Source organism: Apaloderma vittatum, unplaced genomic scaffold (assembly GCF_000703405.1).
Source record: "Apaloderma vittatum isolate BGI_N311 unplaced genomic scaffold, ASM70340v1 scaffold31930, whole genome shotgun sequence".
Lineage (NCBI taxonomy): Eukaryota > Metazoa > Chordata > Aves > Trogoniformes > Trogonidae > Apaloderma > Apaloderma vittatum.
In genome coordinates this window covers 11,145-37,520 of record NW_009696762.1, presented here as the reverse complement: position 1 = coordinate 37,520, position 26,376 = coordinate 11,145, and the positions used below count along the sequence as shown (strand labels likewise).

The 26,376-nt window shown below is 46.2% G+C and overlaps 1 protein-coding gene across 1 annotated transcript in view; it reads left to right on the top strand.

Moving 5' to 3' along the window:
• Window positions 1-977: 977 nt before the first annotated feature.
• FAM102A (family with sequence similarity 102, member A) overlaps window positions 978-26,376 on the top strand; it is a 31,764-nt gene continuing 6,365 nt past the window's right edge. Inside the window, exons 1-5 of the mRNA XM_009876220.1 lie at window positions 978-1,608; window positions 20,704-20,824; window positions 21,151-21,180; window positions 24,692-24,808; window positions 25,302-25,348. Of these exons, the coding sequence (XP_009874522.1) occupies window positions 1,463-1,608; window positions 20,704-20,824; window positions 21,151-21,180; window positions 24,692-24,808; window positions 25,302-25,348 (461 nt within the window). The 5' untranslated portion in view covers window positions 978-1,462. The remainder of the gene's footprint in view (window positions 1,609-20,703; window positions 20,825-21,150; window positions 21,181-24,691; window positions 24,809-25,301; window positions 25,349-26,376) is intronic.

Below are 26,376 nucleotides of genomic sequence, written 5' to 3'. Positions count from 1 at the left end.
GGCTGGATTCTCCCGCTGCCGCCCGAGCGGGCAAGGGGCTTAACCGCACACACAGCAGGAGCTTTGCCCGCGTTGGTTTGCAGTCATTAATTCTGAGTATCGGCGAGGATTGTTTACTGCCCAGCGTTCATAACCTCATCCCTTCTAGATGCTAATCAGCTCTTGGCCTCTCTGGCTTAGGTGTTGCGTAAATGTGTAATGAAATTACCGTCTCCAGCCCCAAAACTGAACAGTGTGGGGCACGGCTTGGTGTGGACCTGGCGGTGGGGGAAGGCAGCATACTTCGGTGGGCCTGGCTATTGCCCAGCCAGATGACCTGATTTGGTTGTTATGCTGTGTAATCTGGAGCAGACTGCCTTTTTTTTTTTTTTTTCATCTGTGCTGCTTTCTCCATTTATGAGATACAGGTGCTAACACTTATGGCTGGTCGGGAACACAGAAACAAAACAGATTTTTGCATTTCTTGAGATGCTTACAGTTGTTAGACTCCGTGTTAGACTGATGTTGCTCTGTAAACTGCTTCTGAGGATGATGCATGAAAATAGAGCAGATTTTTATTAGCTGCTTTGCAAAACAGAAGTTATGGTTCTCCATTTATGAGATACAGGTGCTAACACTTATGGCTGGTCGGGAACACAGAAACAAAACAGATTTTTGCATTTCTTGAGATGCTTACAGTTGTTAGACTCCGTGTTAGACTGATGTTGCTCTGTAAACTGCTTCTGAGGATGATGCATGAAAATAGAGCAGATTTTTATTAGCTGCTTTGCAAAACAGAAATTATGAGGAGGATGACAACAGCGAAGCTTGCTCTAGGCAAAAGGGAGAAAGAGGATGTTGGGGCCAGGCTAATTGGGGCCATACCTCTTAAGACTGGTATGAGTCTGGACTGAATATTACCCATCCAAACAGGTTTTAGAACAGGAGGAGGAGGAGCCCAAGACTGTCTGGGACTAATTTACTTATTTCCCTCCCAAAGGCTAACCCGAAGACCTGTATCAGGCACAAGAGGAGGAGATAGAAGCTGGAAGCTGTCTGAACGTGCTGCCCGCAGACTTAAGGCTTCTTCAGAGACTCAAGATGATTTCCCACAAGAGATGCTTTCTGGAGGGGTTGTGCTGAAGACAAAGCACAGCAACCTCTGACTGGGACAGCTCCTGCTGGTCTGGAGCTGAGACCGACTTCTCTCCCTCCCTTTTCCCTTGGAGATGTTGCAGAGATTTAATCTGACCTCTTCCTTCTCACCTGAAGCCTGCCGTGGCGATGATCCCACAGCCAGATCCGACCACCAAAGAGAAGAGAATTGTGTGTTTGAAGCTGGGCCATCGTTGTAACTGAACTGGAATTTACTCCCTGCTTGTGCTCTTGGGACAAGTGCTGTTCCTCTGCTTCTCTGTGTGTTTTGAGCCGCTCCTCCCTGATCTTGTTTGGAATTCCCAGGCTTTCCACGCTGAATTTGCCCATGGCTTTCCTGATGAAGAAGAAGAAATTCAAGTTTCAGACAAGTTTCACTCTAGAAGAGCTGACTGCTGTCCCCTTTGTGAATGGGGTTTTGTTCTGCAAAATCAGGCTGCTAGATGGAGGAGACTTCGCTAGCTTATCTACCAGGTAAGAAGCTGCTTGCTGACTTGCTTCCTGGCTGTGCTTCTTTCTCTGGTTATTCTTCATTTGAGTGATTTAGCATATGGCTACCACTTGCCTACCCCTTGATGGGATTTTAATAGTTCCATTGTAAGACTCCACATGCCGCATCGTTCTCCGGAGCTGGGGAAGAATGTAGCTGGAGAGCTCTGAACCTGGGTGGTGTTGGCTGATCAGAGCCGGATTAAATTTTTCTGAGGTGTGGGGAGGGAGTGGGAGGTCACTCCCCTGAAAGGAGCTGGGGTTTGTGGATGAAGTACTCTCTTGTTTTTTCTTCCCTGTCCTTGCCCAAGTTCTCATATGCTGTTTCAGACCCTTTGCTATAATGTTTTGCGTGCCTGACTTGAAATTCACTCTGTAGAAAATTACATCTAAGCAGATTAACCCATCCCAACTTTGCTCTCACCCTTTGCATCTGAATTGCTGTTCTTGGTAAGAGTGGAAGGAGCTTGCTTTGCATTGCAAATCACTGTGCAAGGGGAAACTGCCGCCTAGAGTCAAAGTTATCGGTGTTAAAAGACACGGTTTATCTCCTTGAACTGATGCTGTTGCATCTCCCAAGTCTGTAGCTCCAGTATTTTCTTTTTTACGTGATCTGTCATATTGAGATTGTTGTGCTGCACATCTTACAAGGTTGTTCTGCCATCGTGTATTGGCATTTCTCTGACTCCTTGAGGCAAGTCTGTCCCCACTCCTGCTACTAATTGCTAATAAAAACTTGCTTTGTTTCCAACTATGTACCATAGATTATCACAAGTAGTATGCAAACGCGAGTTCGGTAACAGCCCAGACTTGCTTGCTTTCTGCCTCAAGATGTGAAGGAAGTCTTTGGTGGCTTTCAAAACTTGTTTTTTTGCTTTTCTGAGCGACTGCTCAGTTTTAAAGGTACAGGATTAGTTTGTGCTAGCTGTTAACTGCTGTATCCCAGAGCTAAAGTCTGGTTTGATCTGGTTTTCCTCTTTGTGGTGCTGCACATGGGCCTTTCTCATTTCAGGAGAGAATTTTATTAGGCAAGTGTAAAACATTTCTGTCTTGCAAATCGGAGTGTAGGGCATTGCTCAAAGCATGGTTTTTCTTCCAGAGACATGGTGTAACTTCATTTGAAGTCTGTAGAAGCCGTGGGCGTGGAACACCTCCAAAAATGGACTTTGAATTAATTTCTCTTTTGAAGAAAATCTATCAAAAGAGCTTTTCCTTACAGTGTTCTCGCCTGAGGGTAGATCCTTGGGTTTGGTGGAAGCAGCTTATCTAAGGAATTCAAACAGTATGTGAACTTGGGAAGAAATTAACCCCTCTGCTTCCTGGAGTCGTAATAAAATGAGTTGAACTGGAGGGTGTCTCAGGGAAAGCGTGTTCTGAGAAATATCGAGCTCGCTCTCCTCATTGTCCCTGAAAGCAGCTTCTAGGAGCTGTCGCTGGGGTTTGCGGATGCTGCCAGCCGTTGGGGTTGCGTTGGGTTGTTTTCTGAGCTGGCTGAAGTTCAGCAGCTCGCTCAGCGTGGTGTGTGCAGATGTGTTCCAGCAGCAAAATCATCTGTAATTTAAACCAAACACACGTTGCTTTCAACTGGCTTGATTGCTTACGAACGAGCAAAGGGGAAGAAGGCTGCTGGGTTTGCCGCCTTTCCCCTAACCTGTCTGTACTCTAACTGAAAGCACATGGAAACCTGTTCCTACTTGAAATGTTACACGTCTCAGTGGTATTGAGTCATTTGACCTTTTCCAAATATTTTACCCTGTTGCAGTTAGAGAACCTTCAGGAGGGATGAATTTCCAGGAACAGTGAGGAGAAGAGTTACCATGTGAAAGAGGCTCCCAGATCATGCCTTGACTCCGCTCCGTGCTCCTCTGGTCTCTTCCGTGACCTTTTTGATACTTTTTGGATCTGGGGAAAGATTAAGGGGAAGGAGATGCTGTGTCCATGCTGTGTTAGAAGTTTATACCTTATTTAGGATCAGCATTGTTTCTCTGAAATCAACCACTTCCAAAACCAATTGTGGTTGAGGTTGTAGTGTATCATCCTCTTACATGAGCTGCTTGTGTAAAAAAGTCTGGTGTTTCCTCAGCAATTGATTTGGTGTTCTGCTGCTGTCTGTGGCAGCGGGGGGTATGTAGCTATAATCGAGCTCACCAGTAGCTCTTTCTGCCTGTGAGTTTTCAGAAAACTGATCTGAAAAAGGTGTCCCATGTTGTTTTGAGTCTGTAAACTGCAGGGGAGAGGTAGGTGTAGGAACTCTTCCTAGAACACACTAAATCAGTTTTCTTTTTTCTCAGTTTAGTGACCTGTGATATGGAGAGAGTTGTCTGAGAATATACAAATCTCCAGAGACAGATTTTTCAGGTTATTTACATTAGACTTACTTGGCAGCTTGTCCATGTCTGTGATGAGAACCAGGAATATGATCTATCCAATGAGTTGCTAGGTGGCACCAGGTTAATGTGACCTGTGAGCAGAGCAGAGGTGAGAGGTTGTACTGCCAGCTCCCGCCAGCACGTCCCAGTCCCAAGTCCACTTCAGCCTGGCTTTCAGGAACCTGCTGGCACCTGGCGCTGGGGGTCCGGTGGGGCACCGGGCTGAGCTGCTCACATCTCCTCAGCCCGGGCTGGCACCAAGCAGCGTGGCTGGAGAGCAACCTGTCTGAAATTCGTTAAGACTTAATGCTCTAAGGAATTCAAGGCCTTCTGAGAAAGGTCCAGGTCCTGTCAGCATATTCAGCTTTGGAGATCTGCCTCTCTTTTGGGTTTTCTGGTCTGTTTTTTCTTGTGGGCAGGTACTCGTTGCTCAGGCCTTGCATTAAACCATGGATATTTAGTGACTGAAGTTGCAGCTGTAAATACCCTTCTTCTTGTCTTTTCCCTCCTTTTGTAAAGTCTCCTTCTGCTCTGACAGGGCTTCTGAGGATAAGACTCACCCATTTCAGTTTACAGTGCTCCACATGAAAAGCATCTATTGTCTGTGCATTTATCACCCTGCCACTGAATTACTGAAGTTGGTCTTCTGAAAATGCATCCAAGGCAGGTGTAGGCCAAGCAGGGGCTGTATTTCCCAGTGGAGAAGTACTGATATATTCCTTGAATAGCATTAATCCAGATACTTAAATAGCACAACCACCAGTGAATTCAGTTGCCTCCCAAGTATCTTTAAAAATAGCAGGCACAGAGCAGTAGGGATGTATTCATGGCAACCGATTTTGTGAGGCAGATGGGCTGCTGCGTTTTGTACCAGTTTGAAGCTTTTTTTTTGGGGGGGGGGCGGTGCATCTTTGTTCTTAGAGAGATGATCCAGTAAACTCGTCAGGAGGTTTTGGATCCATAAATTGGTGCAGGCAGGAGGTTGGATGGCCAAATGAGTGCCTAAATCTACAGGCTGATGTAGTACGTACATGAATATCTTTGGGTACCGCAGAAGAGGAAGACTCGATTGCATTTCCCCCCTCCCACTGCTTAGTGTGTCAGTTAATGCTGAGTGACATCCAGATGCTCTTTACCTTGGTGCTGAGTGATTTCTGGCTGCGTGTTGGCAGCGAGCATTGCCGGTGCATGATGTGGAGGAAGTGGAAAGCCAGGTGTTGTCCACAGACTCCGGACACTTCACCCTACCTTGTTCTGTTAGTGTGCCAGCAGTTTCTCTCTGGTGTTTCTGGATTTGAAAGAAGGGATTGTACTCTGAAAGCCCCTGGCTGACTCTAGAGGAAAGACTTTTGCATGAGTTGAGTAGCTTTGAGGGTATTTCCCACCTTCCTCATTGTCTTCTGAAGGCACCTCGAACTGCATTCGTTTTGCTTTTCCAAGCGCACGCAGCAATTCAACCTGGTTTTCTGATCCTGGCCCTCCTGTTTGCACCAAAGAGCGTAGTTTGTCTCCTGCAGCCCCGCAGCTGTGTGCTCGTGGGCTTGCTCTGGGAAGAGCTGGCTGTGCTGGGGTGGTCTGGCCTGAGAGTATTTCAGTGCCGGAGCCTGAACCAAGAGCGTTCTTACCCTTGAAGCTTTTAATTAAGTGTGAAACGCCACCCTGCCCTGCATGCTTTTCTTTTTATTATTATTTTGTGTATAAAGCTGCATCCAGAAAGCCAAAGGAAATGCTGACATTTGAGGAGGCATCTCATCCTGATAGCTCCCTGTGGACTGAGGTCAGCTTTTGTGTAAGTGTGGCTTTGTCATCCTCATGGAGGTACAGATCTAAAGCTACTTGCTTTCCTCGGCTGGTGGAATGCAAAGCATCATGTCTTAGTGGTACGCACAACTTTTTCATTTCTGCAGGACATAAAGAAGGAGAAGCATTGCGCTGCTAACACATGGCTGATTCAGAAACTGTTGTGCAGGGAGGTGCAAGTTGTACCACCTCCAAAACGCAGCTCTCAGTGGTGAGAGTTAAAAATCAACTAATTCACTGTCTTTACATAAGTAGTTGCTGTGCCTGGTGTTACAGGATCCTTCAGGTAACCATGTTCACCGCTTTTGACTCTTTCAGACTGGAAAATCGTTAGCCGTTTGGCTAGTCAGAGACTAAAGGTCTGATTCAGCCCTGTTGAGATCTAAATCTTCACCACTGTCTGCCTGAAAACAAAGGTTGGGTAACTAAATAGTTTCTTCTAGAGTCAGTGTCTCCAAGAAGGAAGAAAACTAGCTGTAACAAAAAGAGGGTCGCTGACTGAGTTCTGGCTCTGGATTCGTATGTGATTGCCACAATTTAGTAGAAGAAGGAACTTGCGTTTGGCTCCAAACTGTTCTCCCATTTTAGGACAATGTGTGCTTGGTTCTATCATTTGCTAGAGCACATGATAGGATAACATTTTTTAAAGTAAGTGCTTTTGTTGCAAATGTGTCCAAAAACGTAGGCTTTCTCCTGTGTACACGAACTCCTAGTATACAGATTGAGTGAGTTTTAATGTTCCAGACCAGCTTCTTTCCTGGCTGCAGCCTCAAGCTGGGGCTGTTAGTGGAGAAGGCAATTGAATATGGCCTCTAAAAACAATTTGCAATAAAACATTAACCTAGTTCAGGATAATATTAAGTCATAGTACTTGCAGTGCTGGCATTCTGAAACAAATGTAGAGAAACTAGACGGCAAAGATGAGAAAAAGAGATTTAATTCCAGCAGTGTTGGTAAATGGAGGTGAAAGTTGGAAAAGCTGAAGCCCTGCATGAGGTTCAACCTCTGGCAAGCTGAAGGTGTTGGGAAAAGTGCAGCGGTGATAGAGCACTGCAAGCTCTTTGCTACAGATGAACTTAAGCAGCACATTGAGTTTGCAGAGCGTTTCTATCACCTTTTTTGGGCTCTGACTGCTACACCTGCGGGGCCAAACCACAGAGGCCTTGAGTTGGGTTGGGTGGATTTGTTTTGTGCCGGACTTACCTCTTCCTGTCACCGGTCACCATGTTGGAGCCTGTCACAAGACAGGCAGAATTACGTTAGAGCCTTCCTGCCACGGGGGCTGTATCCTGTTGAGTAAAGAACAGTGTCTGTTCATGCTCTGACTCCTGTTCCGCCTGCTGTTGCTCAGGCAGGAGCTGCTTTGTTGACCAGGAGCTGTAATCTAAAGCCCTGTAACCGATACGCTGTGTGTACAGCATCAGTAAATATGTTTGGATACAGCCGGCTTTCAGACTTCCCCCTCATCACCGATTCTGAGCTGGCACTCCTTTGACAGCCACCTCTTAGCAACGGCCTTATCTGTGTGACTTAAGCAGCCCTTGGCTCAAAAAATTGCTCATGGGAAATCAATGTTCTGCTTTGAGACCGAGGCCCTGTGACCCACCTGGTTTGCAGGGTGGGCAAAACCATCAGCTCTGGCTGAGAACATGGGCAGGTGGGAGAGGCTGCCCCCACTTCAAGACGTGTATTTATTTCTTAAATACAGAGCAAAACCTAAATGGCTTCCAGGCTGTTTATTCTTTGTGCTCTTGAGCTGCCATCAGTGTTGACTCTAGCTTTGTAGCTGTATTTCTGAGGAATTCATGCATGCCTTCGGGAGCCTGTGGTCTCACTGCACAGTGGTTGGTATTTTAATAGACCATACATCGCCAATGGCAAGTTGTTCTGGTACCGGTTTCTAGATGAATGAGGTAGGTGCAGATTTATTTCTTCTTATTATTTTATTTCAGGAAGCTACATCTGGTAGTGTTTCAGGAAAGAACCCAGCGTCTCCCTCAGATCAGAAACCTTCCTCGCTTCAAGTCTGTTTGCTTGCAAGCCTGGCGGAGTGGGATGGTGAGCTCTTGCAGCATCCACCTGTAAGGTCTGATCTGTGCAAGGACAGACGGATGCGGCTCTGTGTGCGGCCTCCCTTTTGCAAACAGGATATGTTCTGCATCCTCTGTGGGCTGCCAGCTCTGTGCTGGGTTTGCAGCCTGCTCCCAAATGGGTCGGGAATTATTTTGTAGCCGTGGCTTCTTAGATAATAAAACAGAAGCTTTCATGAATGCCCTGGACCAGCGTTCGGATCTGCTTTTTTCTTCTGTGGTGGCCTGTGATTCTGTGATCAGTAATCCATGCTGTAAAGGTGATTATTTCAGGTGTCTGGATGTGTTATCTCACCCCAGTACTAGCTGCTTACCCTGCAGGATGAGAGGCTGGGGTTTTGTGGGTTTTTTTTCTTGCAGTTTATGCATGTTGTGCTGTTTTGCACATGCTGGGAGACACGATACGCATCACTGTCGTAACCCGGACTTGGCATCACGATCTCGCTGGTACCATACAGTGGGACTCAGCATCTCGTTTTAGTGCCTGGGTTTGAAGGCACTTCCCACTTGACAAACAGTTGTGCCTGTGTTTGCTGGATGAACAGCCTTCTTGTTTGGTGTATTTTTAATCTGGTGAGCAAGAAAGGGAATTGTTCCGAGGGATTCAAAATTACCGATCTTTATGGATGTCATTTTCACGTGCTTCTCATGGGCCTCCCATGCAGTTCAATTGGTGCAGCTGAAATTAAGGAAGAGATCAAGGAAATAGGATGGGGTTCTGCGGATGAGGGGAAAAAACAAAGAGGAAGCACGTGGAGAGTAGAGGATTGGGAGGAGGCAAGTGTGGAAGAGACAGGATTTTCTAGATAAGCAATAGCATGTACAGTCTGTATAACGGACACTTTCCCTGTGAATAGAAAGTAGCTGAGCTGGTGAGAGATTATGCCTTTCCTCTGGCAGAATTTATCATACTTCAGTGATGAGAGGAGGCCTTGAAGGAAGTCCCATGTTGTGGTGGGAGATGGAACTGGAGCTAAAAATACTTTGACGGCTGTATGCTGCATTCTAAATAAGAAATGAGCCCTGTCTGTTTAGCCTGAAAGCACTGAGGGTGCTTACATGGAAGGAAGAGAGTATATAGAATTACTGCCCTGGAAGGGCCAGAAAGCTGCAGCATTAATTAACAATGCAGCTTTAGAGACCTACAGAGAGCATCACCCATGCATGTGGTTAGTAACTACCCTGAAATGTGCTCTCTGAAAGAACCTACTAATGATAGAAAACTTATCTTTTGAGACTGCCACTTCCTAGAGCTGCATGTTTGCCTTAATGTGGCAAGTCTCTTCTCTTGTCCTTCAGCGTACTGAGTGTAGAAAATGAAATTTAACGTCTTATGTGGTGCCTTTCAGAAATGACCAACCATTATGCTCCAGTTTGGCTTCACAGCGGGAAAGCAGATCAAGGAACCTGTAGTAGGAAACCCTGTGAAAGGGATGTGGCCTCAGGGTTTAAATTTGGGGTAGTCGCGTACTTCCATTTTGCTTCCAGAGGAAAACTTTGTATGAAGTGACCGTGGCAAGGTATTTCACTAATGGATATTGGGTTAATGATCAACAGAGACTCCCTCAGCCAGCTGCCACATGAAAGACTGGTCAGCACACGCCTGCCTGTCCTCGTGCCTGCTGCTGGAGTTTCCATTCCTCCTGAAATGCAAGTTGTGAGGAGTACAAAATGGGAAGGCCAGAGTAAACCCTGCTGAAGGTCTCTGATTGCCTTGTTTTCCATCCAGTCACTTCTCTTTCCAGTCCTTAAGGGATAATATTGCTCATCAAAATAAAAAGACATATGACCGGGAGAGGGGGAAGGAAAGGCTTGACTGGAAAAACTCAGGCTGTGAGAATTTTTATTTTTTTTTTTTCACCAGCCATGTATTGAACTTATTCAGGCTTTATCCACACTTGAAACAGCGAAGGTGAGGTTGGGTGTGATATTGTGGTTTTCAGTGGATTTTTGTTTGCCCATACCTGGACTGGAGAGAGGGTTGCCAGCTTGGTTGTGTTTTCATCATGCTTTTTCTGTTTCTCTTGCTAGTTCCTGTTCTTCCCATCATTGCCTAGCCTGCATATCACAGCATACACGGGAGGAATCTAGGATATTTATAATTAAGCAATTTTTCCACATCTCTTAATGCTTCATTGCCCTGGAACGGAGCAATAGCATTCACACTTTGATGCAGACTTGCTGTACCAGGTCAGCCCCAGCTAGTGCAGTGTCCTGTTTCCGGAGCAATAAGGGCTGTTCAGAGGTAGTCTGCTTGCCTCTGTTACAGATTAATTATGCAGTAACCCCTCTGTAGGAATGCTTTTTTCCTGGTTCCTGTCAGCAGCCTGATACAGTTTATCTCGTACCTCGGTAGCACCAGGCAACTGCATCTGCGTAAATGTTGAATTCCTTTCAAGTACAGTGCTGCTCATCTTATGTTTTCGGCGCTCCTTACCGCAAGGGAAACTGTCTTGTGGAGGAGTGTGTTTCCTACAACTGTTTCTTACATTTGCTGCCTTTCTGCTTTTTGAATACCCTGTTTCTGCTGTACAGGGAGTAGCTGATCATACTCTTTTTAGCCTCTGTTTCCTTTAAGGTCCATTTCTGATAGAGATTTATAGCAATGGCTTTTCCTGCTTTCCATGCAAGTACATCTGTTCATTCAAAACAAATCTGCATGTTGTCTTCCCTCCAGAGGCGATGCATACACATCTCCAATGTCTTTTGCTCTCAGTAGGGGAGAATCAAGGGAATACAGCTGAATACAGCTGGTAGCGACGGCCACAGAGGAGGTAGAAGCTCTCTGATCCTCAGAAAACCGCTCCTGGCAGCAGAGCAGAGGACACCCGTGTGCTCCTGCCTCCCAGGGGCTTAACCAGCACCGACTGCTGTCACAGAATGCAGAGCTCTCCTGTATTCTGCTTTTAACCAAGATGTGATGTGTGAAATTACCTTTCTCTGATTAGGAGAAGTTGCATCATGAGATACCGGGCTTTCTTAGAGAACTGTGTTTGTCTGGAGATGTGACTCCAGAGGAGCAAAAGCACCTTTAACTGCTCTGTCTCAGACACTTTTCTCTCCCCTCTTGCTGGCTCCAGCCCTCTGGTGTAACACTGGCTTTGGCATAGTCTGGAGTCGGGGCAGAACAAGGGCGGATTGAGACAGGAAGGGTCTAGAAATCCCAGCCTGTGTGGTGATGAGTCAGGGGGCAGCAGACTTTACTCAGCAGCTTCTTATTTGTAAACCTTTTCTCCCTTTTTGCTGATAAACTCAAACGGCAATAGATAAGGATGGAGAGGCCAGAGGTTCAGGAAGAATGTGTCTGTACTTTGTCCTAAAACCAGTGACCTGGTTTGTACTGGTGAACGTTGCCTTTATAAAGGAAACGTTGCAAAGCACCTGTATTTGTTGTGGAATGAAAAAGCTGCTGTTACGGTATAAAAGGCTTTCTCCTGCACTATTGTATCGGTTTTGACTGTATGTACACCCCACAGAAGTGACACACAGGTGAACATGTCTGAGCACAGCAGGGTGTTACCTCTTGGGTAACTAAACCTACTTTTAGCACCGGGGTTGACTTCAGGCAGCTTATTTACTGAAGGGCTCCTCAGCCTACTCGAGCCAAATTGCAGTGATGTTACATCACACGCTATTAATGAAATTATTCCAGAAATGAACTTGGCCTCATGTGCAAGTTAATTTGCACTATAAGGACTTAATCTGGTACAGCTATATACTGGCAAACCCTCCTGGTTGAAATGGGCTTGATACTGGCAACAAAAAAAAAAAGTCACTTAACTATTCTGTTGTCTGTATGTCATCATATGCCACAAATCTGTCTTAGAGGCAAAAAAAAATTGTCTCTGTGTACATCACTTGTGTTAGGGGTGTTGTTTCTAGTCCTGTGCTGATTCCCTTCAGGATTTTTTTTTTTCCAGCCCAGCAAAGCCCTGCAATATTGAGCTGACCCGTGTCTTGATTTTTCTCACCTTGGAGGGCAAATGTGGATTATTTATTATTTTTTTTTGGTAGCTTTCTCTTTTCTTTACAAAAGCATCTTGTTTACAACTCAGCTTTCTTGCATTGTGGAGTTTTAGCCATGCCTTGTACCCTGTGTAGTCGGGATATTATCAGAGTTCTCCTTGCTGGAGTTTACATTGCTGTCTTTCTTCACTAGGAGTTTAAATGTAGTCAGCAAAAGGCAAATCTGGAATCCCTCAGGATGACAGCTAACACTTAGGAGATGAAGAAAGTTTATAAATATCTTGGCAGCGGATAATCAGTGAATCTTCATTTTACATCTACGGTCTGCCAGAGGTGAAAAGACTTTCTAAACTGCAGTGTGGTACAGAAACGTAGAAGAGAGGTCAGTTAATCCACCTTAACCTTGTAACCATCTGCACAGAACAAACCTCATTTTTAAAAATTTCTTTTCAGAAGCATTTGGGACCTTCTGAAGATTCAGTTCCTTGGTCTGTTAGAATCACAGGGGAAATTTGAATTGCGATTTGTGCCAAGGACTAACGGGCACTGGCAAAGTCAGGATTTTTTTTTTTCTTTTTCTAACTTCTGTGGTTTTTACTGTCCAATTGACTTGGTGATAAGCCCAAACACCCCCTCCCCTGTGCACTCCATCCCTCAGTAACGTGGAGATCTTTCAGCTTGGGTTTGCTCATGCCCTATAACTCCAGCTGACTTGGCTGAAAGAGTTCAGGAGGCCTTCTTAGTTAAGTTGTCCCTATGCCTGTTTTATGTGTAGAGCGCGTTTGGTTGTTCAGCGGTCATAGTTACAGAAAATCAGATCCGAAGAGTGGTTTTGCTCCAAGTTTCATGAGTTCTTCAGAGCGTGTTGGATGTGAACCACAAGGCCCAGTCTTCAGCAGCGCTGAGCAACCACGAGAGCAAGAGGAACAGCATCTCTGAGACAGGCTGGAGAACGCAGCACCAGCGTACAGCGTCCTGAGGGTAGTAGCTGGTGACTGGCCTGGGCAGACTCAAGTGAAATCTGCAGTGCAGACCTATTCTTGTTTCTTCTGTAATGTAATCCTTGTGAGTTTGCTGAAGAGAGGAAAGCGCTGGTGGTGGGCTGGGCAGCCTGGCACATGGTTTGTTTCTTGGCTAATCCAGCTCCAACGTAGTCTATTGGAACAATAGAAGTAGGAGTTGGTTTGGTGACTCAGTGCATGATCAGAGTTCAAAAAAAGCAAATGCGCCTTTCAGCATTCAATACGCACGTTATTACGGACTTGTATTTCAGTAACTGAGTCAACTACCCAGTTATTCCTTCCTTTACACTTAAGAGTTTGGTTCTTTTTTGCTTGTGATGTTTTTGCTCCTGGCACACATCCCTGGCCTCTGCCCAAAAAGAGCTTGTGCTCCGTAGATGTGGCAAGAAATCCTTGGATTTGCACTACTTCGGGTTGGTCTGTCTTCTGCACGGTGTGTAACAGTGGACGTATTGCACAGCACTTGCTGTTACAGTCCCTTCTCGTCCTTGTTTTCCTGATATCCAGCTTTTCCTCTCCTTTTCAAGAAGTCAGTGTGAATTATAAATACCTCAAAGCAGTCTGGCTTTGCTGGGCATGTCCTCCTGTCTGTGAAGTGTTGGTCCACATCCCTTACCGCTCTGCAACTTAGTCTGTTAGAATTATTTCCCCTTGCCTTCTCCCTGCTCCACCCTTCCAAAACTCATCTGACTTGTTCTATAGCTTAAATTTTAAATGATCATTATTCTGTGACTTTCTCCATTTGGCACAATTTTTATTTCATTATGCAACTTTTGCTGTAACACTCAGGCCACCAGCTGCACGCTATTTTTTAATAACTTCCATTGTGTCTCATAGTATTTCTAACATAGTTCACGTTAGGAGGATCTTAACAGTTTTAAGATTTAGATACAAGGAATGGTTGGAAATGTTTTTTCTAAAATAATCCCTGATGCTAGGTTTTAGAAGCTCTGGATGTACTGGAGGGTGTGGGTACCCAGTACCTGAGAGGGACTGCCCTGGGAAGCTCTTGCCTATGGGACGTTCTGCACGAGGTGCAGGATTTCATGTCTGTCACTTATTAAAGATGCCTGGATGCATGTGACTGGAGTCCAGACATATCTGAATCACTGCCTTTCAAAGAAGCTGTTAATACACAGCTAAGAATGCTGATGCTGGAGGGTTTTCTACTGGTGATTGACTGCCACCCCCATTCTGCAGTAGGTATCATCACTCCCTGGCTTGTACTGGTGGACCTTTATCAAGATTGATCACTGCCTTTGGGGGAACGCGCAGTTCAAAAGCTGTGCTTCTACAGAAACGAGCTTCTTCTGGAAATAAGGTTAAAGCCATAAAAAGTCAATCGCTTGCCTGCTAGATACCAGCTCACTCCTAAGGAGGATTTCTAAATCATTCTTTGTGCCCTGTTTTTATTTCATGCTCGCCTCATTGCTTTTGTTCCAATTCTTTTCTTCCCTCGCCTTTCGCATACTTGGTGCTGTTGCCATCCCCTGTGCCCCAGTGAAATAGTCTTGACTGTTCCTTACCTTGGTTTTTCAGCTGTGGATGAAGTTTCTTCCATTAGCTCCCCCCACCCTCCGTTGCTGTTAATCCTTTTTTCCTGTATTTGTCTCTTCTCCAGTCAAACAGGCATTATGCAGGCTGTACTGTGAGCTGTGTAAGTGGAATCTAGTTTCCTGAGCTGACTCTTCCCTGCTCTTCTTTCCCTGTTCGCTCTTGCCCACCTCCCCAGGTGCCAGCAAATGACGAGAGTGGATGGATGTGCATCCAGAAGTGTTGGAGCTTGCCTTGTTCCCCCCAAAAAATGCTGGGTGGTGTGAATGCTTCTTCCTAAAAGCACTGATATTCAAATCTAATATTGAGAGAGCCCATACATATCTCCCCTGTGGTGCTAACAAAGACCAAAATTAACAGGGGCAAGCTGATGCCAGGTCTGGGTAGGTGTCATTCTCCACCATGGGGCATTGGAATGGATTTGCTGGGGATTTAGAAGTTTTTTGTGAGTAGGTGGTAGATGTGGTGGCCTTACTGCTGACCCCTTGTTTAATTTAAACATCTAAATACGACTTGTTTGGAACAACAAAGGCTTGCTTGGTTCTCTCGGTAACACAGTCTGCATCATCTGTCCCTGAGCCATTTTTCCATCATAACTGCTGACGTCCAGCACACAACAACCAGCGCTTGTCAGCTGGAGAATGGGGGGTTGTTTGCAGGGGGGGGCCGTCCCGCTCTTTGGGTTGGCAGTTGTTCTGGTCAGTGATGTAAGCCCAGTCAAAACAGAGTAACTTTATTGTTGAGAACTACTTGCAGCCCTTTCTGTTCCTTCTGCTCAGGCAAGGCAAAACCCCTCCGTGTAAATAACTTGCTGCAAAGCACTTGTACACCTCCAGGTTAAACTGCCTTGGATCTCCATGCGTCATGTACCCAGGTGGGTTTTTTTAATGATCCCGTGTGGCATTCCCCAAGGAATATGGTGTGTCACCTCTCAGTCTCGCAATATGTTTTCACTGAGCTTCCCAGCACCTGGCACCTATTGCTGCTGCACCATGTTCGCTTCTGATTTGTACCTGCATTTAGCCTGTGTGAGGTTGACAATAAGATAAAAAACATGGCAGCCCTAAGCTTTTACTAGTGTGAGGTGTTCCCACACTGCTCTTCCATGTGCATTCTGCCAGTGATGCATCGTCTTCGCTGTCAATTTTTCTCCTTTTCCTTGCCAGGAGTTTGAGTGGCAAAGCCTCAGGACAAGAGCAGTTTAATAGTACATGTGCCACAGTGACAAGCACTGTCCTAAGCCCGATATTTGGAGATACCTAAAGGTTCTGGATCAAGAATTGAAACCAGATAAATGAAGGCTCACTTTCTATTAGGTGTATACACTCACCCACCTTTGTATTTTCTGTGCTTTATAGGCAGTGATTAGGCCCTCTGTTCCCAGCCGGACCTGCTGTGTCTGTAGGATAATATAAATTGTAGCGTGCTGCAAGCGCAGTGATGTGAGTACTGATTACTGACCTGGGTGTCTTAGCAATTCAGTTTTGAAACAGGCTGAAAGTGACTTTTACCTTGCACTTACGAAAGGTCTCTCTATAGCTGTGCCTTAGATAACCTAGTTAAAATAGTTACCATCTTCTCTGGAGCATAACGCAGGCTTGTTCCAGGCTTTGGCAAGCCAGGGGAGTGTCAGTGATCCTGCTCTAATTCAGCCTTAGGAAGTGCTGAGGAATACATGAGGCCGTCCTAACGGTAGGACTCTGTAGCTGAAGGCAGAGCTGTGTAAATAAATGCTGCAGAAGATGCCCTTCAGCTGCAACCTGCTGAAATAAGTTGGTTGTTTTCTTTTCTTTCCCCACCTCTACAATTGCGGGGACTGTACCTGCATCGCTGGTACTGATAATTCTGTTACCTTCCTCCCCCAAAGACCCACTGCTGGTGTGTGTCTGGGCCCCTTCGAGGGCTGCTTTTCAATCCCTCACGCTTAAATGCATCTGAGCTGGCAGTTGGCTTGCTGGCCTCTCTAAAATGGTGTTATCTCTCTTGTGCCTTATCAGATCGAGATGCTGCTTCAGTGAGGTTTCGCTCCTGCCCAGCGGTGAAGCAGGAGGAGGATGCAGAGAAGCGGCTGCTGCGAGCAGGCAGGAGGATTAGTTCTGTTTGAAGGGTCTGACACAGATCTGCATCTCCAAGAGGGGGGAAGCAGCTCGTTGTGTGTGCTTATCTCAGTACTGCCTCGTTTAGCCTGAGGTTTTCCCACATCTGCTCCTGTGCACAAAACATCAGACGGAGACACATTGCTCTACTGAAACACTGGGCTTCAGAAAGCTATTTTTTTTGTTGCCATTGTCCTCCCAGTAAGCCTGTGGCCTTTTTATGATGTTTTGTGCTTTTAACTATCTTACGTGTGACTACTGCCATAGCGTAAGAGTGAAGCATCTGCTTCTCGAAATGTTTCAGCAAGGCGAAACTCTCTCAGCGGGTTGTGTGTTTGAAGCATGATACCCAGCTGGGTGCAGCGCAGCTTTGCATCTCTAAATAGAAGTTTTAATCTCTGTTCTGACGTTTCATTAGCTAGGTTTTCATGTGGGAGAGAGGCCCACAATAGCTCAAGATAGCCTGGGTCATAAACGTGGCCTTTTTCTAGCGTGTTTGCTTTAGCTAACTTGCATTCATAGTGAGCTTTGTGGCTTTCTGTAACAGTGCTACTCTGTCCGTGGCGCTGAAATCACAGTTGGTAAATGACTCTTCTCCAAAATCCGTTTGTCACGTCTCCAGAGCTGCAGTAAAGCTGTGCATGAGCTCTGAACCCAAAGAGGCCCTGGTGGCTTCACTGGGCTGCTACTTCTGTAAAAGCAAGTAAACTGGTGGGTCACTGCCCTGCGTCGTTCCAGTTACTTGGGTTCATACCATGCTATGGGGAAACATCTTCTCATTGCTCTTTTTCTGGGGAATCTCCTCTAGGGGTAGGATGGTGCCAGGGGGATGCAATAAGCTGCCCCTTCTGGCTGGTCAAGGAGCTTAGAGGTAGGTGAGCAGCTCTGGGATTGGAAGACCCCAAGAAGCTCTTTCTGGAGCTCCACTTTTCACAAAAACAGCTGCAGCGGTGCATCGGTTTGTTCTGAGGAGGTATATTTAGGTCTGGAAGAGTAATTACACAGCTTTGAATAAGTCTCAAGTCAGAAGAGGACAAAGCTCAGCTTGGCAGGGATTCAGCCTTCTAGGAGTTTTCTGCAAAATGGTACAGATGGCTTTTTAAAATAAAACTTCTGAAGACCCATTGGATTGGCACCTAGTACCAGGCATTGGTCTGATCTATTTCTGGCTCTCCAAGTACAGAGTAAATCTTAAAATTAGCCACTTCTGGTTTTAAGCTGTTAGTTTCTGCTTTGCTTTTAGGTGCCTTGTGATTAGGATGGAAGGAAACGCCTCTCGGTGCAGCCCTCGCCACGCTTCTTGTGCATTTTTGGTTTCTGTGCAACAGTTCCTAATTGTACATTCTAGAGCTAAATACAAAACTGCTTCTCATCTGAGTCCACTTTTTTTTTTCTCCACTATTTTAGTGTTCTCTAATTACCAACCTAATGATAGTGCGGTGGGAGGTGGATAGACAGACCCCGTTGCTTCCCCACATGCCACCTTTTGGAAATGTGGAACTAATTTTTTTAGAGTTTGGCTTGAAACAATAGTGCTGCCACTCACTTGTCTAATGATACAGACCCACCCCTAAAAGCCACTCTTTAAAGAAAACAAAAGAAAGGTGAAAGTCATTGCTGAATGATTGTGAAACTTGGGACTGCACAGCAGCTCTGCCTTTTATCTTGCAAACTCTTTTCCACCCTGTGCAGGCTATGCCAAAGATGTGAAAAGCTCCAAGCCACACACGCACCTGCAGCTCGTACTTGTGGTGCTGGGGGTAACATAACCCCCCAACAGATCCTTTTCCTAATCCCTCGTGTCACGTGGTATCTGCAGCCATTTTGAAAAGCCAACATACATACTTAATAAGAAGCAGAATGTCTGTTAGCAGAGCTTACGCTTGACAGCAAATTAGCTGTGAAGGAGCTCCTTATTACTAATCAGCACTTTTTGCCACGTTTTGAAGTAATTGCCTTCATTGGACTTAGCAGCATCCAGCAGGTGGTTGATCGTAGCTGCATTGTAATACGAGCGAGAACTCATGAGTAAGTTTTTTTCGGTTCTGGCTGATCCTACTGACGAAGCAGCTGCAGGGAGCCGGGCACATGTGGTGGGTTGAGGAGCCGGAGCTTAGTCACCTAAATATTTGCTTGTGACAGGAGTTAGAGCTCTGAGCTGCGTTTATGAGCAAGGTTTGCAGCAACAGGCTGTTTTACCTGTCCGATCAGAAAATCGTTCACTGGTAGTTGCCTTCCAGGATTCAGCTTGAAGCTCTGATGTCTTTAGCAGAATTCGTGTTAGCCTTGCTCTCCGGAAAATAGTAGTTCTTTTTTAAAGATAACTAATGCTGCTAAAACATTCAGTGTTTTCTGCATCTCATGTACCTTCCTTACATTTCTGAATCATGTATGTTTGCAAGCATTTTTAAAATTCTGATTAATTGTTTTTTCATCTATATCTGAGTTTTCCTTCTGTTAGATTTTCCAAGATACCTGCTATTAAGTCATGGTTAAGGCACCTTACACCTGAAATTTCACTTGCTCTATTTGGCTGGCTCAGTGAATATTTTATTATAAGCAAAGCCTCTTTAATCTCTCCTAAAAGTATTTCTTCCCTTGTCTGAAGGAACTGGTGTTGAGTGGAATGATGAGAACCAAATCTCATCTTGAACTAATTCCAGATTGGAAGGTATTTTCAGCACTTCGATTTCTCACTTTCCAGTAACTTCAATAGCCAGCCTTAGTGCTGTCGGGAAGGAGTTTAAATTCGCTGCCTTGAAGGAAGTGCTGCCTTCTGTTTTCCCGGGTTTTAAACAGGGATGATCAACCCTAATCTGCATTACAGAGGATTACAGGTTTCAGTTATTTGTCAGCTACCCCTTTGCTGTTTTCTGTGTTTGTCTTGGCCAGCACATTGGGGCTCCAGGGGCCTCCAGGGTCAGGATCCAGGCCCTGGTATCTGTCCCGTTGGGCTCACCTCAAGGTTGCAGAGGAGCTCGTTGAGCCGTGCGTCGCCTTCTGCCTCTTCCTTCCCTGGGGAGAAAGTTGAGGCAATACCAAGACCGATCGTTCTCCCCTTTGCCACCGATCTCTTTGGCTCACCCTGTGCCCTAGTTAGACGGTGGGAAGCCTCCCTTTCCCTGCTAAAGCAAACACTTTATCGGGTGCCCTTGCCCCTTTGTCCTGTGCTAAGAGGAGAGATAAGAGCAAGATGCAAACTTACTTGCTCATAACTGTAAGAAGTGCCTTCCCTGCCCCCTGGCCTCATTACTTGGAGAACTTAATTGGCTGAGGGCCAAGCTCTGAGCCGTAAACGGATCAGGTCCTGCGGAGGATCAGTGGGGGACCAGAGCCTTGTGGAAGGACCCACACACCTTGTTTCCAGGCTCCTTTGAACCAGCCTCCTTTGAGGGGTAACATCCAGCTTCCGCCGAGGGCTCTGCAGAAGCCAAAGCTATACCCGAAGCGATTCCCATGTTTGGGAAGGCTTCTTCCCTCCTGCAGCTCAGGCGGTGCTGGAGCCATACACTTTTCCACCCACCCCAGGAGATCGGAGCAGGCTGGTGAGAGGCTGTGCAAGGAAAACCACCTCCTCCCTGGCTGAGACTGCTTTACGGTCTGAAACCCCTCGGTTTTGAAGCGCAGCGTTTGCTTGGCTTGGTCCTGTCTGCATGCACCCATGAGCATTTCCTCGTGCGTTTTTGTCCTCCTTCGAGCTGCCTGTCCTCACTGGCTTAGTCCCAGCAAAAGAGGCAGGATGGCTGCCTGGGAAGGACAAGCCGTCCAGGACGTGAAAACACATTTGCTGTGCAGAGGCCATACGAAACGGGCTCGTTGTAGGAAGATAAGCTTGCAAACCCTCAGCCCAGTTCAGTTAGGGAGGTTGGCTCTGTCCAGGCTAAACTGGCTAAGCAGGAAATGTCAGAGAGCTTGTGAGAGTTTTAAAGGCAAAGGCTGTTGATGAGGTGATTAGTGTTTCCTGTAACCTATGTGGATTTTACCTGCGTTGACTAGTGAAAAGCTTGAGGTTAACGTAACACCTTTGTGTGGTGCAGTTTCAGGTGACGTGCACCGAACTGTGGTGTAGGGGATCTTTACAGGCCAGCTGCCAGTCATTAAAAAAGATATTTAATAGTTGGGATTGGTTTGACTTTGTACCTTTATTTGAATACTGTATTTTATGTTTTCCTTGCATTTTCAGAGAGGAAGTTCAGGAAAACTGTGTCCGCTGGAAAAAGAAATTCACCTTTGTGTGTAAAATCAGTGCCAACCCAGCCACAGGACTCCTGGACCCCTGCATCTGCCGAGTGTCAGTCCGTAAGGTAAGCATCTGCCTTCTGCTTCTGGGAGCTAGTGCCACCGGTGTAGTGGTGTTGGTTAGAAGCTGCGCTTTTGGCAGGAGGAAGAATTCCATGGGCAGTGGTGGGAAGGAAAGGTTGTTCGGGGCAGGATGTGACTTGAACGGAGCCTCTCTCTCCAGCAAGGGTGCTTGACAGAGGGTGGGAGCAACCAGGGTGGTGGTAACCTCTGAGAGACAGAGATTTGTGAAATCCTGAGAGCAAATTCCAGAATTGAGTAATGACTTTCCCCCTGCTTCCCCAGCACATATAATAGCTGCTTTTCCTGTTTGTTTTGTGTCTCGTTATAGGAGCTGAAGGGCGGAAAAACCTACTCAAAGGTAAGAGCACAGAAAGGGCAAAGTGATGATGGTCTTGTCTTCTGCTGGTGCTTTACACCCTTTAGAAACCAGATGCTGCCGCATGAAGCAATCTGGAGAAACAGTTGTTAGTTCTTAGTTTAAGCCTGAGTTAAGTGGTTCCCCGAGAAAATCAATTTACTGGGACAGGATCCAGATAGCACTGGATGTGGACTTGAGAAGGGGGTTGGGAAGATGATCTGCATGTCCTCAAACTTTGGGGAAGTTCTGAGTCAGATGTGAACTCTCTGGCTTTTGGCAGCATCTCGCTAATAAAGAAACACAGACTCCTGGTCTGTTCTCCAGGACACAGCAGCCAGTTGTGGCTGGGGTAGGCATCCCGCTGCCTTGTAAGTTCAGGCAGAAATCTACAGCAGAAATCACTGCCTCCCAAAGCACAGGAGACAAAAAACAAACAGATCAGCAGGGATGTTAGTTTTGGTTTGTTCCCTGCTGTTTTCTTGCCTGTGCTTTGGGAGAGACAATGGGCCACCCCCTTCCCCTCTTGGTGCTGGACCAAGAGACAATGTTGGCTTACAAGTTGAGCTGTGCAGAGCCTGAAACCTTGTTTGTTTGAAAATGACTCATTGCTGCTAGTTTCTAATAAACAGATGTTCAGGTCATGCACAGTCTTGTAATAATTTCTTCTAATCAATATCCTTCCGGAGACTGTGGAGGCAACTGACTCTGAAGGATGAACCGCACTCGCTCCTATGGACTGCCATGCTGCGTGGTAGAGGGCAGTGTTGCTCCCACACTGTGCCTTTTTAGTTGCTGACTAGTTAGGACAGGGTCTCTAGGGCCATCAGTTTCTCTTTCACTAAATTCACACTGAGGGAAGGGTTGTTCCTCCGTTCTGCAGAGCTGCCTGCCCAGGGAGAGCAGCATAGCTGGAGGAGGAGACATGCCTCTGAGACAGAGTAAACGCATCAGCCTGTTCCTTCTGCCAGTGTCCATCCTCAAGCTTCCCCTATTTGGAAAGGCAGAATTAAAGGCAAGCTGAAGGCATGTCTCCATGGTGGAGTTAACCCGGGCTCTAACTTGGGCAGTATTCTAACTCACTTCCCTTTTACTCGGCCTACAGTTGTGTTTAGTGACATTTTGAGACACCTAGTAGCTCCAGCCTGGAATTGGAGACCAGAGCTCAAGTACTTGTCATCTCTTGGGCTGGTATCTTGCTTGGTCTCCTGTGAAGGAGACAGACGGGTTCTCCTAGAATTCAGCAGATGACCTGAGCATTTTGTCAACTCAAAAGCAAGGGATGTCGCTCCGGACGGGGTGATTAAGCCTTATAGTCTTGCTCTGGACCAGACTTGTTCCAGGCAGGTCCTCATGGCAGAACTGAGTGATTTAGGATTCCTAATATTTCTAGCAGAAGTCTGTATGTCCATGCAACTATTTTTCCACTCTAAACAATGAGTCCTCACCTTTTTAAACAATTTCATTCAGCTGAAAACTCCTGCAGTCATGGCAGCAGGTTTAGAGGAAAAGGCAGCCTGTGAACGCCCTCTTTACCTGGTCCCCGCTCAGCAGGGACTGAGAGCAACAGGGCTGTTGGTGCTCAAGACAAAGTTTCCATCGACTTGCGCACCTTTGAGTTTGACGTTAATGTCACTTCGGTGTCAGAGGTTATAGAGCGGAAGCCAACAGGAAGGACTGATAAAGCGGAAACTCTTTCACCGATCTGGAAGAAACACCATCAGCTGGCTGGAAAACTGAGGAAACTATTCTGAAAGGTTACATTTGAAAACATCCTTTTGTTAAGGGATCCTTCCTCTATATACTGGGAGTCTGCTTCCTGAGAAGAGCTTCTGACCTCAGCATACTGTGCAGGTCACTGAAGGGTTCTCCCACACTCCGTCCTCCAGTGTCGATCTTGGAGAAGTTAGTGCTGCCATGGATGAAGAGGGATCTGGGTCTATGTTGTTCTGCTGGTGTGGTCATGCCATGTCTCCTCTGTCTTCCAGTTTTGTCACAGTGACGGATTGCAGCTCTCTCTGTGGCTTTCTCCTGTTCCGTTTATCTCTGAGAGATAAAAATTCTCTGTTTTTTCATTATCAGTGAATATTCAGCAAGCAGTGTAGCCTTTGGCTGGAAGAGACGGGGGAACATCCGCAGCAAGGGCTGGAGAAACACTCAGTGTTAAGGGAATTCTTAAGAAAAGAAAAAGGGAAGAAAAGTTAGGGGTTTTCTTTTCCTTAATTTTTTTGCTGAAGAAAGTTTCCTGCTCTATCCCACTTTTTTTTTTTTCCTTTGCCACCAGCACTTGTTCCCCTTTGAGACTGGGATTGAGGAAGCAGATACGCTAATCTTGCTGCTGTCTTCCCCTGAATCCAGTATCTTGTGCAGGCTGTGGTTTCTGATTTGCAACAATGGAAGCCAGAGTTCTTACGGCAGCAAGTGTGCCTTGTGCTGTGACTGCCCATCAGCTTCCACAGTTGGCACAGCATCACATTTCCTAAGGCTGGTGCTACTGTTTGGGGCTTGGTGTTCACCCGTTTACACCAGGGCAGGAGAAACGTACTGCAACGCACAGAGTGACAGCTGTGTCTGAGCTGCCGCTTCTGCACCTTCTCTCCATGTTCTGGTGGAAGCTGACCTGTATGTTGAAATGACGCAAACTTTCCGTGCTTGGGCAGTTTGGCCAAACACAGGGTACAGCAGCTCTTCCTGATCAGATTAGATGAGATGCAGCTGACCTTTATCGCTAAAGCTCTGCGTAAAAGAACCTGTAACTTTTTCTTTGAAACCAGGAATTAGAGCAGAAAAACAAAAGTTCTCTTCATTGTGTTTGCCTTTACCCTAGAGGCATCAGTACCCTCTTTGAATTTGCCTGTGATCTTCAGCTTTCTGTTACCTTCCCTATTTACTTACCCTTTGTTAGAGAAGGTTTAGAAAGCTTCCAACTAAATCTCTCCAAATATTTCTCTTCCCTTCTGTCTGTCAAGCATACCACTTGCTAGTTAAATCTTAGCGGTGTTGAGGAAACTTTGCTCCAGGAGTTTACCCAGCCCAGCATCCGAGTCTGTGGGGACAAAGCACACGCACTGCTGCATGGCTCTGCACTTCCAGCTTGCTGCCCTGAAAGTCTCGGATTTATTTTTCGGGATGGTGTCACTTTCCTCTGTAACAATATCCTTTCATCTCCTGGTTCACATGCTCCACTGCATTCTGGGATGGCCCGATACAAAGAGTGCCTTATTATGTTTGTGTATGTGTGATTCTGTTTTTTCCACATCGCTGACCTAGTGCCTTCCATGTCCTTAGTTATGCAACGGCTGCGGGCTGGTTAACGCTGTCCTGGCCAGCAGCACTACTGGGTGTCCTTCCTCTGTGCGGGGCTGCCTTCCTGAAGGCCTCCGCATGTCCACCAGGCTTGGGATTAGGAACTGACAGATGCGCTCTATTCCTTTGGTCTGTGTGACATTGTGTATCCCTTTATTGAGTAATTTTTGTTCTCTCCCCTTCCCCTCCATTGTTTTCTTGGCAACAGCTGGGCTTTGCTGATCTAAATCTGGCAGAATTTGCGGGCTCTGGGTCCACTGTCCGTTGCTGCTTGCTGGAAGGATACGATACTAAGAACACCCGACAGGACAACTCCATCCTAAAGGTACGGCAGCTGGTGCTGCTACAGTGGAAATCCTACTATTGGATTCGGAAAGATCACAGCCAGAGTGCGGTGCTGAGCCTGAGAGAAGGTCCTGTTATGTACGGAGACAGGATTTTGTTTTTGTGCTGCTAGTCTGACTTGGAAAGCTTCCCATTATCAGAGGTGCCCTTTGATATCTTGGCATCCATTTGGCCAAGTAGTGACCCTCGGTAGCATTCTTTGTCATTAAAGAAATCACGAACAGGAAGGAGGAAAAATGTTCTAAGCGCGTTGTCAGGGTGGCCAGGCTGGTGTCCTGCTGAGCTGCTGCAATGTGGAGCTTGTGATACCAGTGATTTGGGGCAGAGAGGGAAATACCTTGCTAAATCCCTGAAGCTGATTTCTTTTGGAAAGGAACTAGATCTCGCTAATCTTTACACCTAGCACTTGACCTCCTGGCTGTTGTGAAGTCACTGCAGCATGGCTAATGATGTGCCTTGTCCCCTCTCTCCAGGTGACGATTGGAATGTCCCTGCTCTCGGGGGACCCCTGCTTCAAAACGTGAGTTTGTGGGTTCTTGCCCCGTTCTGGGCAGACCAGGACACCTGGTTCTTTTGCAGTTCTCTACTGGATACTAAAACTGACGGGGAGAGAAAAAAAGATGTTCTTGATATGGGGAAATACCAGGGGCAAGCTTGAAACTGGTTGTCTGAGTTGTTGAATTGGGCAGAATAGCACAGCCAAGTTGTGCTGTTAATTGGTTTGTTCTCTGCTCTGGTTTTCCCAGCTTGGTTATTGGTTGTGCTCAGTATTTTCTCTGCTGGTCTCAGTTAAGTTTGAGAAACCAATGGGCGTTAGTGACAAACTTCATGTTTTGCGTGAAGGTTAGACTTTCTCATAGCTCTGGGGTTGGTTTCACCAACCTCTGAAAAGGGAAAGGTCAGTGGAGAAAACAGTCTTGGAAATGGACACATTTCAGCACAAATCAGGCTGGTTAAGGATCTTGAAGTGAAACAGCAACAAAAATACTACAAGTCTGAAACATCTTAATGCTTTTCTTCTACAAGGATGCAGGTTCACAATTTCTGTTAATTAGTAGAGAAATTGCAATCAGGTCCCTTTTTATTATTTTTATTATGCATTGTGACAGGAAGGAGTAAGTACAGTTAAGCTACAAAGCAGTTTTGTTGCCTAAAGAATTGTTAGAGAATGAATTATCAAATATACCAGCAACATCTACCTTCACACTGCAGTATAACGTTGTAAAACTCTGCGGTCCAAGCCAGGCTGCCGTAGTGTGTTGTGAGGTGCGTGACTGCGCACAGCGGGACTGCCATGTGCTGGTAGAAATATTTAGGGTTGACTCCCAATAGTATGAGAGAAGAACGCTTTACCTTGAGGCTGCGTCTTGTAGCGCTGGGCTAAAAGGTCTAATTTTAGGAGCTAAACTGAAGTGCATAAATGAACTTGCGTTCTTGTTATAAAATGCTGCATATTTTTTGGTGAATGGCTTTTCATAGTGCAGCAGGTTTTTCTCAGACTTTGAAACCCTAAATACAGTGTCACCTGTTTCTGAAAAAAAATTCTGC